At 41.3% G+C, this 19,096-nt stretch overlaps 1 protein-coding gene across 1 annotated transcript in view; it reads right to left on the bottom strand.

The window, feature by feature from the left end:
• Positions 1–745: 745 nt before the first annotated feature.
• ZNF704 (zinc finger protein 704) overlaps positions 746–19,096 on the bottom strand; it is a 91,935-nt gene continuing 73,584 nt past the window's right edge. Inside the window, exons 5-9 of the mRNA XM_042785860.1 lie at positions 17,948–18,048; positions 15,620–15,881; positions 10,477–10,581; positions 4,964–5,058; positions 746–3,704 (exon numbers count right to left, since the gene is read on the bottom strand). Of these exons, the coding sequence (XP_042641794.1) occupies positions 3,593–3,704; positions 4,964–5,058; positions 10,477–10,581; positions 15,620–15,881; positions 17,948–18,048 (675 nt within the window). The 3' untranslated portion in view covers positions 746–3,592. The remainder of the gene's footprint in view (positions 3,705–4,963; positions 5,059–10,476; positions 10,582–15,619; positions 15,882–17,947; positions 18,049–19,096) is intronic.

The following is a 19,096-nucleotide window of genomic DNA, read 5'->3' as shown; positions in this document are numbered from 1 at the left end:
AGCAAGAAAGCTCCTGATGAAAAATATTTGGGATCTGTACAGTTGATCTCCACTCTGATACTGATGTTGGCAATTTCTGTTACCAGCATCAGTACCAGTAAGTGGTTAAATCAAATAAAATAGATCCTTCCATTTTTATATCTCAGGGGGAAGTTCTGGCTCTTAACATAAATGAAGCCACGTCCAACTCCCTGTAGCACTCAGAGACCGCGTGATGTGTTCAGGCCATTCTTTCTGCCTTCTCCAGGAGGTCAGACACAATGACCTACCACGCGCAGAGAAACCGAAATTGGGGGAAATGGCGTGTACGGACGATGATAAATGACCACAGCACTCAGGCTAGCCCTTCCTTGGGAAAACACAGAAATCCGCCTCTTGTGGAGAGGCCGGTGCAGAAGCGCGAGATGACTCAGATGCTGGGAGGACAGTGACAACAGCTTAAAGCAAGACAGGAGCAGGAGACTGACAAATGGAAGAGGTTGTCCCAGGTGACGCTCGTTACTGCCAGCAACAGGAGAGGCTTTGCTGGCGTTTCTGTTCTTGCCGGGGGTGCCAGGGGGGCGGAGGGGGTCTCGGCGGGCGCCGAAGCGCTCGTGCGACACGAAGTGACCCGAGCCCAAAGCACAAAGCGCGGGGGGAACGCTGCACGCCGGGCCGGACGGCCCTGCCCTCTCGCTCGCACCGGCCACGGCTGAGACATGGTAACTCGAGGAGTGCCTACCTTTCAATCAAAATGCCACAGCCGTAAGATGCAAAACTGATTTAATAGAAACTGCTGGTTAAAGGTTGTGTAAAAATACTGGCAATTTAGGTCTGTCCTGGCAGGATGTATCAAGTATCTTCTGTCCTCTGTTTTGTTAACAACCGATTTTCTATCCTGTTTTGGTGATTTGTGGGTTTTGTGCCATGTCAAATTTGTACCAGAGGGCAATCCGGTCTGGCGACAAAACCATTCTTCTGTGCAGAAATTTATAAAGAATAATCTTATTACAATAATGCATAAAGTGCCCTCGGGAAAGGTGCTCACAATGCCATGACATTATAGAAACAATATACAATCTGATACATTATTTTCCAAAAAATCCTCCAGAGCAAAAAGGGAAAATATAAAAGGAGGGGAACAAGAAATAGATAGGCAAATACTGTCAGTCTAACAATAGTCAAATTAATTATGGAATGGTTTATAATTAGTCTTGAAGTGCTTGTAAAAATGGGGGTGGGGAAATTGGCAGGAGTATCTTGGAAAAGTCCCAAATTTTCTAAGTTCTACCAAAGTAAATACACCATCAGCAAGCTCAGTGTTTGAAGATGAAATGACTATGAATTACTATCAGGTATTTTACTATGGAAAATGAAAAAATACAACATCCAGAGAAAACCTATGACCCACATTTTACTAAGAGGAAAGAAGATAATACAGTGGCTAGCTATGTATACCCATTGACCTTCAGGGTCTTGGTTTTTATATTTATGAAGAAAACAATCTTTCTCCTCCCTGTTGATCCCAGATTTTGTATCTAAAAACTCATACACACACATCTGTGTATATATTTCAGGGTCTTACTAGATTTCAGACTCTTTTTTTTTTTTTTTTTTAAATGATTTAGAGAACACAACCGGGCAAAAAATCAATTAATTGCATGCATGCAAGCATATCTTGCCACTTGTGCATGTAAATTACACAATTTGTAAACAACTGCAGAAATAGCATGCTCAAATTAGGCGTCTGATTGCCCAATTAACTTGTTCAAAGAAAATCAGATAATAACCTTCAGTAGCTCCTATTATAAATTTTACTTCTCAGTACTACTTTACCGAATCCATAGTGTGTATTCTAACCAACTGCATTGTTATTTTGCGTTTTTATGTAGGCATAAGCAGCGATGCACGCTTAATAAAGCTATCAAGTAAACTTTGGACCAGATTTTAGAAAGCTGTTTAGATACGTGGCCTCCTCTTATTTCAGTGAGAACGAGCCAAGTTAGACAATTTATAAAAAAAGAAAAAAGATCTGATTTCATTCAGACGGTATGAAAAAAAAAATAAATTCCAGAAATCTGTGGGCCTCCATGCCTCTATTAATAGGCAAACATTTGCTTCTGTGTCTTTGATTTTTTTCAAGGTGTCTTGTTTTCTTTAACAGGCAAGTATTGTTTAACTGTATACATTCATATCCTAGTAAATGCTTTATTTTTGCACTGAAATTATTGTTAATTAATGGTAATTAGATACAAGTGGAGACAGAACACCAGCTTGCCACATTCTGGTGTATACTTTCTAATGGACAGAGAAACTAAAGTACCCAAATCTATCCAAAGTAAAGAAACTTAATTCATATATCCAAATGAGTTAAGAAATGGACTTTTACCATGAATATGTTGCTCCTTTGCTACTGTACTTCTTTTTCTGAGATGATGTTGTGGAAAGGGGGTATTTTCTCTCCCAATGTTTCATGCCAAATAAATCTTAGCAACTTTAATAGGGGGAAAAAAAAAAAAAATCTAAGCAAACCATCGTCTTAACAACAATCTCTCAAATAAGAGAAAAAGAAGCAAGAGCAGAACTGCTGGGCTGGATCGTGTCCCTGAATATGTATTACATATAATCCTAGTGGCTGCATTTACCAGTTCTTTATAGGCCTCTTGCAGCAACAGACGTGCCGGTCCAACTGTTCATCCTCCCTCAGAAACGGGAGAGCGGCAAGAAAAGCTGCCGGACCCCCATCGTATTCTTATGGGTTTCAATCAGGCATCACTGGATTTCTTCCCTCAACGTCTTGTTGTGACAATATCTGCTGGTGACTTTCCACTGCTGCTTTTCTTCCTCTAGAGGATCAAAATCCAATTTGGTACTTAAATTACTTTGTTCCACTCCACTGGTCTGTGCCCGGTTCAGAAACCTTCCAGGAGCACTGCTTGTCCTTCTTGCCAATTCAGATTTTGCTTTTCTCCTATAAACAAACAAACGAAAATCCCAACTCCTCCCCACATCCCCTTTCCAAAAATATAATATAATCATGATCATCCGTATCAGGAGAATTACTTAGCAGTCTCCAGTCTTAGTACAGCTTTTGTTGAGAAAACTGTAGCTTATACAACTCTGAAGTGTTTATTAGAAAGCTTTCAAAAAAGAATCTTCGTTTCAGGAAAAGAAAAATTGTTCAGTTTAGCAAAAACAGACGTTCACAGCACAGAGACTGAAATGGTTAAAAGTGATCCTAAGGAGCAAGTAGCTCACAGTTAGCAAAAAAATTAACTTTTTCCTTTCTTTTACAGAAAAACACTAATAGCTGCTCTGGTTTCCATACTTAATAAGACAGTATTTTGTTGTATGTTCTTGATTTTGCTTTTTTTTTTTTTTTTTTTTTTTTCTATATTGCTCCACACAGGTTTTGATTAGTGCTTCTCCTTGGCTACAAGTGCTTCACTTTGAAATACAAAGCTCTTTTAAAAAAACAAAAACACCCCAGAAAACCAAAACCCCCAACACCACATCACTGGAGGGAAAATGGGAAGTGATACAGTGCAGCTGCAGCAATCTGGTTCTGCTGTTGCCTTCCCCCATCCCCAAATCCTCTGCATAATTTCAATCTTTAGTCGATGAACCTTTGGCAGGCCTTCTTCCATCGGCAGGCAGTACACCACATATCTCTGTTCTCCATCCCATAGACCTTCCGACACTTTTTCCCCTCCCCTCGAGGCTTCCTGTCAGAGAGGAAGGGAAGCTTGTTAATGAGACGCTTTCGTAGCTTTGCTTCATCTCTAACCACTCTAAGACCAGGGCAACAGTCTCAAAGGGGAGCAGCAGGCAGGGAACCCCCAGCGTTTCAAGTTTTCGAGCCAAGTGGGATCTGACGAAGCAGAAGGACACGGGGCTGTGACTCCACAGCTCCGAGGGACCAGCCCTTCTCCTCGCCTGGCTGCTGCTGAGCCTGCTCCTCTGCTCCAGCCAGCAAAGCTGAGGAGCAACGCTGCAAGTAGTAACCCAGCGCGCGCTACAGCAGTGCCATCTGTCCGGGCATCTCTACACCAAGTAACAGTACAGACAGACCTGTTTAATACCTGTACTACACGCTGCACGGCACACATGGCAATTGTGTGGTGGTTCCTCTCTTGCATACCTATATGCTTTTTGATTACTCAACATTCGTTCCTGGGCACCATCCAAGAATTGGGACGATCCTAAATTTGGTTTGTAGCGTATGCAATGAACTGGGAGTCATGAGGAAAATGAAAAGCATGAAATCTTCCTTTTGTCTCATTTTAGGGGACAGTCTGTGAGACTGTAACTTCACAGTTTGTGAAGACTGTGAGAAATAAGGAGTTTCCTTACTATAAGAAATTTAGTGTCACAGTTTGATTTTTTAACCTAAGTTTCTGAACATTTTTAAAGCAGACTCCAGTCAAACATCAGTTAGCTTTAATGGAAGCGAATGCAGCTTATGTCTAGGAAGACAAGGTATAAAAAGCTTTGCTTTGATCTAGTTTATTATAAGATATGGTTTCTTGTAATTCGCCTGAAGCTAAATGTCATACTGACTGACTGTTGATGAACACACAAGACAGCCCACCCTTTCAGGGAAGACAGCAAAGCCACGTAACGCAGTTCAGGGTGCTTCAGCTGGAGCAGTGAAGCCGGGCAGTGTTGCTTTACAGGGCAGTTTAGATCTGCATCTGAACTCCAGACATGCCTGGCACAAGGCCTGCAGTTTTGCCTCACAGTCTGCCTTCTTCATTTCACAACTACTCACTTCTGCTCCTGAACTTTACCTTTGATGGCAATGAAAAGCAAACCAGGTCCAGAATGCCTATTCTGAAGCATTCTACTAAGAAACTGCCTGACAACTGCAATCACAGTTGGTGGTGTGGTTTTACTGTTTCTTTGGCCACTGACATCTTATTTACTTGATGCCCTCCAGGTTCTGGGGCTGCTGGTCTGTTGGCAGGAGCTAATGGTCCCATACCTCAAGCCAAACGCTACTCTAGGCGGTGATGAAAGAACTGTGTGGGACTGTTTCTGCTCTCCACTCCCTGCAGGACGATTATGAGTTGGTGAGACCTGTCAATACAGACAAAAAAGCTGCTTATGAAGAACATACACATGTGAATGCAGTATAAACACTTTTCCCAGAAAATGCAATTCACGACGCACAGTGGCAAGGATACCCAGGAGAGGTTATTCTAGACCATACACCATAAGTAAAGTAGGTCTATTTAGAAAGACGACCATTTAGCATCAGGTATGCTATATCATCTCCATTATGTTTCACCATACTTCCAGTCCTCCAAACAGAGCAAACCAGAATACAGATCAGCATCACTGCAGGTTTTGGGAAATACAGAAAATGCATTCATCCTTATTTAAGAACTCTGAACAGCTCTTATGAAAACTTTCTCCAATTTAAGCAGAGAAAATAATTGGGAAAATAAACTCTGGCCTGTGCTGAGATCAATACCAGTAACTCCCTATGAAATAAAGGGATTTCATGTGTTGCTCCCAGCTGTGACTTGGCACTCTTTGTGGGGAGACAGCCTTGGAGAAGGGGGTTTGCTGCAGGGCAGTTATAAGGTGGCCCTCAAAGTTTTAACGGGAGTGCAAGGCAGCCCTTCTGATCAAATCTGCTAACAACAAGTAATGGATTATTTCCTTCATTGTGCACTATAAACCTGCTCAGCAGGTGTCCTCCTTTGTGAATGTTCCCGAGTGAAGGGTGTAGTTTGGTCTTCTGAGACTTTCCAAATAAGCCTCCTACATGAGCCTGGGGGTTGGCAACATTCGTCAAGTAATCACGTCATAAAGCTTAGCCCTAAATAATTCCTAAATTATTTACTGCTAAGGTCTTATTTTGCTGCTGGGTGAAGGCTACAGCCACTTTACATCTAAAACACCAGAAAAAAAATTATGAACGCTCATTTTTTGTTTTGTACAGAATGTAGCAACCTTCACTGGGGCATCTGATGCACAGAGTCACTGCCTCCTGCAGCCAGGAACTGCAGGTATTGTCACAGTTCCCTTCATTGATGTGACTTTTCATTCCTGCCCTTTTGAAGACTCATAATACCTGGAAGAATGGGAACTGACCTGACTTGAAGAGAGTTACTGAATATGCTTTGATTTTTAATACAAAGTCTGTATATAGCTAGTCCACAGTAGCTAAAAACTAATACTTGTAATGGAGTGCAGGAACTCTTTCAACTTTTATTCCTGACTGGTAACTCCAGAAACTTCTGATTTAACTGGATGTGCCGCTCACACTCTGAAAAAGTTTAGATCATTACTGATACATGAAATATGTCTCAAAAACTTGTAAGAAACTTCCTCTCTCTCTGCCTGCTTACCTTGAGTCATGTTTTATACGTCCAGAGACCACACTAGCTCCTTCTGTCCTATCATTCCACAATACTGAGGGCAGCTGGTTGTCTACTACTTTTTTTCCCTATCTTTTATCAACCTTTCCTCTTGTTTTACCCAAGAATGACGGAAACACTGAAGACAAAATGCAGAGCAGTTAACACTTTCCTAGTCTTTGGCATTTACCAAACACTACATGGTTTTCCAGTCATTACCAGCAACCAGAGATCTCCAGTCAAATCTGCTAGAGTAGTTAAACATTTTAAAAAACAGAAAATTTTTATATCTACCCCTATTAACTGATACTCAACATATTCCATCATTGAACAAAAAAGTACTTTGATGGCAATTATCCTGATTGCCTCCAAACACAGAACAGGCTTGAGCAGTAATTGCAGCATGCAGGCCGCGTCTCCCCTCACATTCTCCAGAGAGGGTCTCTGCACGATGGTTTCCATGGATTGGCATACCCAGGCAGCTGAACTGCACTGAAGTTGAGCTTTAGTGTATTTTGATATGCTTTGCAACAGCTCTAAACAATACTAGTTAGCTGTATTCTTTTGTAAGGACACTAAGAGCTGATTAAGAGGAGGGCAATCCTTGCCCTCAGAGGCTTTTCACATTTGAAGTGTTGTCTAACACAGAGAGTTAACGTGTAACAATAGTGTTTGTCTGAAGCGAGGACCTGGAGTTTCCAGTTACATCTCCTGGGGGAAACTGTGGTAACAGAGAAGATTTGTGATCTGTAAACATCAGATTATCAAACTTAAAGATCTCCTCTCCTGTTGAACCTTTTTGGGTCTTATAAGCAGGCAGGTAAAAATCAGTATCACACAGCAGAGATCACGCTGGCATCCAAGAAGACTTTTGTCCTATATTACATAAAAATGGAACTACATGGTCATTATGTTAAGTCTTCCAGTGCCAAGAGATAGAGACTCCACTATTGCTCATCCCTCTTACATCATTTAATTTCTCCTCATACATTCCCATGCTGTGACTTTTTTTTTTTTTTTATTCTAGTTCAGTCTCAAGTGGTAGAGCAAACATGAACTTGTCCTTTCTTCTGCATGCAGAGAATTGCACCTAGCAATGACTCATAGCTGTGCCAACATTCAACCTCCTCTTGCACCTGCAAAGTTATCTTGGGAAAACGGGAACAACTCTATTTCCCATCTGCCTCAGGAACCTAGCTTTTGCATAATTCAGAGCACAAAAGTAAAAGGACTTGGGAGACTCCCCTAATTCTCCTCCTTTATGACTACAAGACTTCTAGATAAATGCCCAGAGTTAGATGCTGTGAATACCTAAAGCAGCCACATACCGAACCCTGACCGATCCAGCTGTACCTACGGCTTGTTCTGAGGTGCTTAGGAACTTGCTGGTAAGCACACTCACATTCACAAAAGCTTTTTGGTGCTGCTCTGCTAAAGTCTGCCCAAAAGCGAGGTCTTAATGCAAGCCATGGTGTCTGTCTGAGCACTCCAGATCCCAGGACAGCAAGCACCGGGGCTCAGTGTCACTGAAATTCAGTGGCCGCAGGAATTAATAGGGAAACATCTAAGGTAGGTGTCAAAAAAAAAAAAAAATCACAGAAGAGGACTATTTTGAAATTTCATCTCTCTTGTGGACTTAACTGCTGACACAGAGGTTTAGAAAGGAGACTGTCCAAACCCAGGATTCAACAGCCCTCTAACGGGTCAAGAACGAAACGGCCCATTCCAGCATTACTAGTTATGTGAAGAAATGCGCAGACCTGTGCACTTCTGCAAATCTGTACCTAAGCCTTTACTGTTCAGTGGTGTGTCCAGGCCAAAAAGGTATCCCAAAGCTACTTTGGAAAACTGCTTGAATAGATATTAAAGGTCAGGCAAAAAGTAATGGTTTGGACTTACTCCCTGAAGTTCCCTTGGGTGCTACAAATGTGCATCTAATCTCAGGGACCATGTGCGTGTACAACTGCGTGAGTTTATGGTATCATGGCTCTGTCACATAGTCTGGGCTTAAATAAACCTCAGAAGAGGAGGAGAAAGTCCCCTATACTATAGCTTTCCTGAAGTAGTTATACTCAGTGTAAGGGTGGGAATTGACAAAGCCTTGTTTTTGTGAGGCAATATCTAATTTGCTTTGAAACAGGAGAAATCAAAACTTTCATTTAATATACAGTTATTTAACATCAGTTTCCATCTTACTGCACGTAATTTTCTACTGTAGGCAAGCCTTTGTAATTTATAAATGATCTCACTGATGACAGAATAGTCAAATGTGTGCAAACCTAGAAGGTCTTTGGTTATTTTTTTGTTTTTTCCTTCTAACCTAAACAGCCTCATAAATGTTGTTATACAGAGATATAAAGGCAGTTCATACGGTTCCCTGAGCGGTTTATATTCTGACATCGTCACTGCTTCCCCAGATTTTTGTATAAGGATTATTTTAAAATTGTACTTAAATCATTGGCATCTCTATACAATTCTCAGAAAGTGATTTGGCATTTCTTAAATTCTTTCAAGAACTCTCAACTCTACAGCCACAGATCAACATTGTTGCTCGAACAAGTAAACTCAACACATACGTGTCTAATCCTGTTCTCTTAAGTGTCTGATTTACAATGTGGCTAATTGCATTTTTAGATTCTCAACACTCCTGGCACCAATTTCTGCTACTCCACAAAAGAAGCCAGTTTCATAATTGCTCCATATCAACCCCACTGTTGGGAAATCAGATTCTCGAGGAACTGTACGGATAGTACGCTCTGTCAAGGCACTCTTGTTGAAATTGCTGCCAGCATGATGTCTTTTCACTGTTAGTTGTTCCTTGATGGAATTTAATAAATATTCATTGGCAGAGTGCAGTGTAATTGATTCAGCCACTTTCATTTTTTATCAGCCCTGCAGGATGCCACAGCCTCTGCAGAAAATCTCCAAGATTTGCCAAAGGTTGACAGTAAGAAGCTTTGGAGATTCACTTGGTGAAGAGAAGGGAGGAAAACAGTGTCCCTTATTGCCATGTCTAACATTCACTGTCAGAAGAGAAAGGCTTTATGGTTCTTTGGATGAGCAATATGCTTTATATAACTACACTTTAAAAATTCATAAACTATAATATTAAATGAGAAGATATGATATGAAAAAGGTTTATAATTAGAGAATGGACATTTATACTGAAAAATGTTTTCCAATAAAAATGAGGATACATTACATTAATATTTATTTCTGTTTATTATTCAGAAGATTTTCCACTACTCATAAATAGAGATATACATATAATTTCAGTATTCACCATGCTACGCACTAGAAGCCTAATACCTTTGAACTCTTCATAAAGGTTTTTAACTCCCCCTACAGTATTCACACCTATATTGCATCACATTTAGGACTACTGGAAGTCTATGTTTAAGCAAACATTGCATTTCTGCAGTCCTCTTCATGAAATTAGGCCTTGTACACTAGCTTTTTTGAAGAAAGGGTCAGAGTTGAGTTTACATCTAATATATACATCTAATACATCTTCATTAAAAAGCTATCAAACTGCAATATGCATTAATATTAAAATGCAGTATGTATTTTTCTGTATAAAACACCAGTTTTCTGCTATCAATAGGGGCTACATACATGCAGCCTCCTAGAATCAGACTTTGCATTTCATCTTATTCTTTCTTTCCGTTGCCTTTCAAACATGCTTCATCTTCAGAGTTAATTTAGGTAACAGCCCTACTGCTTGAACCCAATTAGCCTATTAGCATAAACATCACCTCCCTGATTTTCCATCTAGTTTTGTAAGGTATCTCTTAGCGGCACAAAAAGGAGCATATAGTGCTAGGCTCTGCACCTACCCGAATGTTCTTTTGTAAGCATATAGTTTAAAAAATATATACACTATAGATCCAGTTCTCTTGTAGACACTGATGCAAAAAAACCCCAAACTGTATGAAATTAAATAGACTGCTAAAAGTGTTAAAATCAGCCATGCTGGCAAACTGAGGCATATATTTTATTTGTTTCTTTTCGGTACCTGTTATGACAAATTTACTTCTATTGTGAGACCCTGTGAAACAAACCAAAAAGTTCTAAAAACTTTTTTTTTTTTTTTTTCCCCATTCTTTCTTGTTTTTTCTCATTCACTTACTGGAATGCCAGTGAAGGTAACTGGAGGCGACTGCCAAGAGATGCTAAAGCTACTGCCATTGGGAGTGAATTTTGCTGAACCTGGAATGTTCACCGGAGGAGTGGCCTGTGTGAAAAGAAAATATTATTCCAGTAAGAAGAACCATTCCTCTTCCAAAGCATTTCAAGGGATCTTTCACTCCTTGAAACTGTAAATCTATGAGACACTTTCCTATGTGGGAAAAAACTGCATGGTGACAAGCATTTTACCCTTATGAGGGGGATAATCATGGATAAGCTAGTGAGGAAGGGTCATGTTTATATATCACAGTTCTTAAAACCTTGTTAGAGAAAGATGATAGCTCTCACAAGAATCCAAGCAAAATCCTTAAAAGCTAGATCTAAGAAAATAACACGCAAAACCAAACATCATATACAAATAACTTTTAAAATAATGCCAGCTAGCAGCACAAAATATTACTAATGATCACCTGTCCCACAGTGATAAACAAGGCAGCATGTAAACTGATGGCAACTGGTTTAAACAACTGAAGACTGCATAGGGAGGCTTCCTGGACAGTAGGGTTAACGATCAACAGTAAAGGTTGGCCATTTCTTGTTTATCGGATAATTGTTGTGTAGAATCATCCCAGATAAAACAGTCCTTCCTATTCAAAACAAGGAGCTGGAAATCATCCTTGGGATTCAAAAAACAGCTCTTAAAAGACTAAGCTAAAGCAAATATTGGAAGGACCCCTGGGCCCCTTGAACTCTTCTGTTCATCCCATCTGGGCTGTAATACCCAGTGCTGCCCTGAGGTGTAATACTTGATAATCTGAGCTCAGAGCATTGAGCATCTTTCATTTTGTGCCTTCCCTGTTTTTTTCACTGGGCTATGAGCCCTCAGGGATTCCTCCCTGCTCCTTTTTGAATCCCATTTCATTTACAGACTCAGGAAATTCATACCTTTGCAGTAACCCTGCCTAGCAGGAGTGTGAGCAGCCCCCATGAACATAAGCTCCTTTTGACTCTTGAATTTCAAGCTCTCACCACATAAAAAGGCTCCGTGGTTTAAAATTATAAATAACTTGTTATTAAAAATGAGGTTTTACTTCTGCCTTTCAGTTGCATGCACCTGACAATAACGCAATACACTTATTTAAGCAGTGTTTGTGTTTGAGGCTGCTGAAGTTGTCCCACCACTTCAGGGAAGCGAGCGCTTCCCTGGGCCGCCGGGCAGAGGGGAGTGATGAGAAACTACAACCTGAGAGTCCTCAGTAAAGATAATCTTCGGCGTAAACAAGTGCTGCAGCAATCCCCTGGAGTCTCTCCAAGGAAAAGAAACAGAGACCACCGGCTGCCTCCATCTACGGCGGCGATGCTCTGTGGGCTGCCGGGCCTGCTGACAGCTCCAAGAGAATCCACACAGGCAGGCGGAGCAAACGTTCACTGAGCTCCGTAAAACATGAAAACCTCGCTGAAAGGCATCGCAGAAAATTTGGCAACGCCAGGTGGTACCAGTAGTGCTTCAGCACAACCGTGTTCAAACGGGAAGGAGTGAATGCCCACAGCACTCCTGCCAGAAAGAGCTGGAGGCAGCTGGGTGGGCAGCGAGGCGGCACGGCCTCCGCTCAGCACCTCACCGGTGTATCAGCTCAAAGCCAGGGTCAGCATGGCAGCTGCCTCAGGTATTCAAATAAGACTCACAAGGGAAATCCTAGATGCAGGAAGAGCCTGCCTGTAGTTCCTCTGTAGCTAAATTTAACAGGTATATGCACTGGTTTTGTAATGAAACATGAAGTATGAGAACTTCAGAATTGGTGTAATTTGCAGTTGCCTAAAATACAGTGGTGCTCAATTCTTTTTTCTCAGTGCCTAAATATCTACCTCAGATATGATCAGGTTTAGACAGTCAATCACCTTGTTCATTTGCCCCCCAGATGTGCATCTTTGCTCATCAAGCACAGTCACCTTTTTCAGGCTAACAGTTTAGACAATCTCTTCCATAACACAAGCGAACATAATATTGCAATGAACTGAGGAGTTTCTATACCCTAATCTCACTTTGTTTAGAGACCTCCATCTAATTTCCAATCAAAACTTATTCATGGATAATTTATAATTACTTATTTGTGCCAACATTGCCCTTATATCTGAAATAGCACGTGCTTGCCCTTTCTCCTTCCCATGTTTGTCCTCTCACTCCCTTCCCAGGCAGCAATCCCACCCTGTCCTCGCCCCTGCTTTGCCCAAGCTGTCTGTCCCTGGGCTGGAGGGGCCCTCCATGGCCTCCCTCTTCACTCTGATCACCTTATTTCTACATCTTCTAATCAGAGCCCATCATCGTTGAACTTGATTGACCAGAATTCCACTTGGGATCCCTGCTGAAGTTATCAGGGGGTCTCGTACAACAGCATTGTAGTTCTTACATCTTTCTTACCAAAGAAAGCTGACAACTTTATTTTCTTTTTATCCTTCACACTCTATTGTTGTTGGCTCATGGTCATTCTGTGCTTCATTAATGAACACAGGTTTCCTCCTCATTTTCTAACTCTCCCAGTTTGCAACAGAAAAATCTCATTAGTTCCTAAGACGCAGGACTTTGCAGGTTCTGCCACTAAATTGCATCCCAAACCTATTATTCTTAAGATCACCCAGTCAGGTAAGCATGATATATAAATCACTGTACCACTGACATCTCGTGAGTTCATTATCAGCAGAGTTTATTATAGTATTTGTGTAGTACCAAAATGATTTAATCAAAATGAGGGCAGGCCCAAAACCAGCTTTTTGTTCAACTCCACTAATAATATTCAGTAGCCCTTTCAAAATAGCTCACTGCTGTTCTCCAACACTACAACAGCTCTCTGTCCAACACTAGAATTAATCTCAAGCCTAATACTGCCTATGTGTTTTAAGATCAAATGCTCCCCTCGAATCCAGAGGGATTTGTTCTTCTGTACTGCTTCTTCACAGGTTACAAAGCTACCTTGTCCAAGGAAGATGTCAAACTGTTCTAGCATAAGCTTTCTTTGGAGTTCCTCCATTGCAGGTCACCTCATTTGCCGTACTTCCCACAGATCCTTTACTTATTCTTCTAAATCTTTCCTCATCCATAGGACTGGGTCAGACAAGAGAGTGAGGACTTGCCTGCTCACTTCCTCTTTACACCCTTCTTACTATAGATATTACATTTGCCATTTTCCAGTCATCCAGGGAAATGGCAATTAACAGATCTGTTTAGGATTCTTATGACCCAGCTTTGGGTTCTGCATTTTTTTCCCTTTTTTAACAGGAATCCTGGATGAACACTATTCAGCCTCCCTTATCCGTGAGTTATAATCCACAGGTCCTTGAGCTATGAATTTTTCCACTTCACTCCCAATGAAGTAATTTCCACTTTCATGTTCTCATTCACATGAGAGATTGTCTTCATCACTACATTCCCATTCAATACTTGGTTTCAGTTTTGATACAGATAATATCAGAAGTAAAAAAAGTTTTGAAATTTTGTACATGGCTCACTCCAGCAAGCAAACTGCAGGAAATATGGTGTTATTAAAGATGCTGCTGTCACCTTCTATTCCCTTTTACACAACAGATTAGTCACAAGAATGCTTAAATGCTATGAGTGAAAGCTGGGCTCAATTCCTCCTCTTGCTGGTGAGAGTTGAATCTCCACGTTGCCTCTCAGAGAGCGCTGCTCTTGCTGGGCTAGAGGGACCCCACCACAGGTTGCCACTGACCTGATCTGCAGAAGTTGCCTCCTTTGCAAGGACAACCTGAATGCTTGAGCAGGGACCCTGGCTCCAGCTTCCAACTAGAAAGCCTTGAACTGTGTGGCCTGTGTCACTTCTCGCTGATGAAATGAAATATGGAAACCAGAGCAACTTGAAAAGGGGACAGGGCTCAGACACCTGTAGTCTCGTGTCATGGAATACATCAATTCAAATCCAATTCCAGTGGCTTAAACATATGAACTAGTATTTCCTTAGGCAAGTGTTTTACTCAAAGGCTGCTTATAAAAAAGGATTGAGTGAGCCTCCAATTGCAGGGAAAACTGTCACAACTGCAAATCCCAAATGAAGTAAGACTCTTCTCAGTAGCCTAGACTTGGTTCCTCACTCTGAGGGGCACAGCTTAAGCTAGACTGAGAAGAAGCAAGTCTTTCTCCTAGCTGGCTTGATCAGTCCTCTGGTTGGTGTGCTACCTGATGCAGCTCCCACCTGAGATGCCAAGTTTCCACCTATGCTTTCCACTGTGCATGAGAGCCTAAAACAAGCCCGTGAATTCTGTGTGGTTCCCTCTGCCCTTTTAGTGGGTCTGCTGCAGACACACAACAAAATGATTTTATCTGTATAATGCTGTATACAAAAGTTATTGCATCTGATAAATTTAACAGAGTTCAGTTCTCCGGTGCATACACAGGTCATGAGCTACACTACTTCAAAGCCTCTAGTCTTCTTTTCTCATGTGGTATCCAAAACAAAACATGTCAAAATTTAGTGCACTTTTAAAATAAATGCTTTCTGTCTGAACTTAGTTGGAAGTTTCTGTAACAGCAGTTTTTGGATCTGATTGGATTTTTGCCATTTGCAAAGCATTATCTCTAAGAGTAGGAGGATACCAATATGCCTTCTCATTCTTCCTGATCTACTTCACATATGCAAACTGACATCTCACACTGTACAAATAAAAGAAATGAATTGTTCCTGGCATCCCTTGGGCGCTTGCCTACAGACACATTCAGTACAAGCAGAGCTGAAATTAAGACTCTGGGAGGGATTTGGCTGCCTGAATGAGAATTTTCACAATGCAGGAGACTACATCTGAGCACGTCACCTCGGGCCCTCCTTATGGTCAGTGGAGAATCAACTGATGTAGGGATACGCAGAGCAACTCTTCTCAACCTGAAGTATGCATTTATGTGTGGCTGGATAATAGCACCCCAAAATCCAATGGCTATGCTGGGAGCACAAATAAACAACTAGCCCAGAAGTGGACATCTGAATTTAAATGAGACGAACCCCTTGGACTGCCCTGAAAACTTTTCAGCCCATTAAAACTAGACTTGGCTTTTTAAACCCCAAACATTGTGATCTGACGTTTCTTTATACATTAATGACATTAGTGTAATCAGTGGAGTTCACTCACACTAGCATTACCTGGTAAGCATGGTCCGTGTGTACGAGGTAGAGGTTGGTAGGAGCTGAGCGGCTCAGAGGTGTCATCAATTTAGTCTCAGTTTTGGCACAGGAAGTTTCAGGACGGATTGCATCTTGGGTGGGAAAGGAAGGAGGAGATGCTAAAGATGGAGACACTGGGGAAAGACTGCTTAAGCCATCAGCTACTGAGTCTGTGTTGAGCCTGATTTCTGTATAGTAAAAATCCTCCTCTCCATCACTGTAGTCAGACTCTCCTACACGTCTGTATCAAGACAAAGAATGAAGGACTGATTAAATGAAAGCAAGAACCCCAAGACAAATTTTAAGTTCTAGATGCATGAACAAATATATTCATACTGTCAGTAAATTCATTTTCCCGGTTTCAACCCCACCTGCTTTATCAGCATTCTGGCTGCAGGGAAGGGGGAGAGGAAAAGAAAATCATGCAGTCTGAAGGGAAATGAAGTAGGAATTAATTTTTTTTTTTCTCTCTGGGTTACTCTTGACTAATTCTTTGACCTTGGAGTAGATGTTTAACTTCTATGCTTCAGCTTAAATATCAGCTTCTCATTCCTAACTATCGAAGTTAACAAGAAACGCACTTTGACTTCAGAAATGATGGAGCAGCCCCAGAAGGACGGGTAAATAAAACAAACACAGGCAAGATACACTGCACGAGTTACGGCAAGAAATATGTAATTTTATCATAGGTTACTTAATTAAACCCAATACAGTTATGGCCGTGGTTCACCATGACATTCTTTGGCATAGCAGAAGCAGCTGCTAAAAAACAGTCTCACCGTGGGACTCACACACAGGTAGAGAAAGGACATATATGAGCTGGCTTGCCAGTGCAGGACTTTCTCGTCCTAGTCTTCAGAAGCAGACTTACTGAAGGAGGAGATGTAAAAGGGTTAATTGTCCCTGCATCCCCGGCACTATCTGCTGTGTGTTTGAGCACAAGGGCTAGAAGCAAAGCAGACCACCCAAACCAGTAGGTCCCAGGAGGCTACATGTTACCTTGAAGTCCAGAACAAACCACTGTTTTAGTACATTCATTATTCACATGCTATACAGAGGTAACACACAGCTCATACATGCATATTTTCTCCTGAATCTTCCATATGGGAAATCTGAGATCCCTAAGCGTCCTCCTGAATGCATGTCCATACCAGGGCTGAATGCTGGGCCTCTCCTTTTCCAGGCATGCACCCCAAAACCAGCCCCTAGCCAGTTCTTCATCCTGCTTGCCTGTGTACCTCTACCCATGGTCCTCTCACCACCTTACTCAATAGAACTCATTGAGAGAGCACGGGTTTAGCAGGTTTGAGAGGCTCTACCAGTAGTACCATCCATCAGACTGCAGCCAGTCGCTCACCAAAACTCCTCTCTCCAGCAGTTACAAACTCCACATTCCAGGGAAGTTCTGTTGCTTACTTCTCCCTCTCCCATGCCCCAAAAATGACATCCCCCTAGTATACTGGGCAAATCAACATTTATAACTGCATTTTGAGAGAGATTTTCTCTGTTTCCAATAGCCTCACTCTTCAGAGCCTGAAGCAACAGCAATTACTATGACCTTTGCAAGACTCTCCTGAGCTCCACACCAGGCTACTTCCTCATGGTCACTGTAATTTTTAAGCACTGGGTAACACGGACTTACACAAAAGAGATGTACTTCCACATACCTAACAGGTGAAGACCATGAGTCCCCACTGTAACTGTATATGAGACAGCAAGATCACTCAGCAAATTGCAGTGGAGATTCCATTTGCAAACTAAAGCGCTGAAACAAGCTTGTGTCATACAAGATGCATTTGCTTTTGCTTCTAGTCCAAGTAACATACACATGGAGTTGCAGCTCAGTTCCATTTTTCTAGGTTACTTCGGGTTTTGTTTTGGGTTTTTTTTTGCATTAATTTGACTTAGAACTAGCACAAGCACCTGATCTGATGTGAAACAAGGCTGGGAAGTACTAATGCAAGACCCTGAAAGCTGCTGTCCTTCTCACAGCGTCAGCCTGGACGTGACGTGCAGATAGCACACGCCAAGTAAGTGCCACCGAGCTGTGAGGCCGTTAGAGAAATGCCGTGTGACCTAGAGCTGTATTTGACCTTCTAGCAAAGGTCACAGAAGTTGAGGAAAGAAAGTGCCTCGCTGTTGGAGTAAGTTCTTGTTCACCTTGACATACTACTCTGCAATTTCCTTGGAAACCTAGGGGTCTGCGACAGAAAAGCCAAGGACAATCCAGTTCATCTCCCCAGCTAAGTGCAACTGCTCTCCTTCTATACCAAATTCTTTGGACTTCCGAAGAGACTGCTTTCTTACCCAAGGTGAATGGTCCGTATGTGTTTCTGAATCCCTGCAGCTGTGCTCAGTACCTTCCCACAGTTTTTCCACAGGCATTTGAACATCACCTTCATGGAGTTCTGAAAATTTTTAGTAATGCAACGTTAGTTGTATGGAAGACAGAAAGAAAACCAAACCACTCCAAACAGATATACAGTTACAAAACGTTGTGAAGGTTCAGAGCCTCCAACTCCAAATTTGTAAAGATGCAATAGTCTCTGTCAGCAGTGTCATCCTATTGAATTCAACAGAATCCCAGAGAAAAGCTGCAGGAGTAGCTTGTGACAAAACTTCACCTCTCTCCACTCTTTGGTATGGCCTTTTTCACACACAAGTTCCAGTGTCTGTCTCCCCACTGAAGGAGGCAGATGACATAAAAACTTCCTACACCTTTCTGGAGCCTTTCAAAGAACAACTGATAAGGACTTCTCACTTCATGCAAGGCATCTTCTTAAATTAAGATCTTCCAAAAGCAAACCCTTATGAATATTTCTGCTTGTGAATTTTACAACACATAAAACATATTGTGACAGAAAACTCTAGCTTCTGCAATGAAAATATTCACCCATGAGCTGGCAAAACCTGCTTTTATTTCATTCAGAAGCTGCTGTGACCCTTACTTGGACAAGAGAATATGAAACCATCAGGCTGTGTTCAACATTTTAGAAGAGTATGTGTATAATCTCATTTTAATATTCTTGTTAGATTCTTTAATGTAATTTCATTGGCTTGAAATAATTGATTTAGAGCACAGCCAACAAAGCTCTAACCCGCCCAATCTTCACTATTTTGAGGACTCTGGAGAAAACTAGTCTTAATTTAAAGCACAGTATGTGATAAAAAACAACACAGATGTTGCAGAACTCTCTAGATTTTTTTAAAAGCTAGTTTTACCTGAAAATGAAACCTACTTTATAAATTTTAAATATATATATAAAAAAATCTAAATAATTTGTACTTCTCAGAAATAATTCTTTACTATTACAGAACACATTATTAAAGAAAACATGAGGAGGGCTTCAAAATACTATATTATTATCCTATAATTTTAGTTACATGTAAGATTAAATGAGTGTATTCATATAAAGCTCGATTGAAAAAAAAGGAACAAGCACATCCTTAGAGTTA

The sequence above is a fragment of the Tyto alba genome, unplaced genomic scaffold (genome assembly GCF_018691265.1).
Source record: "Tyto alba isolate M040663 unplaced genomic scaffold, T.alba_DEE_v4.0 Super-Scaffold_9, whole genome shotgun sequence".
Lineage (NCBI taxonomy): Eukaryota > Metazoa > Chordata > Aves > Strigiformes > Tytonidae > Tyto > Tyto alba.
This window is presented reverse-complemented; position numbering and strand designations above follow the sequence as displayed.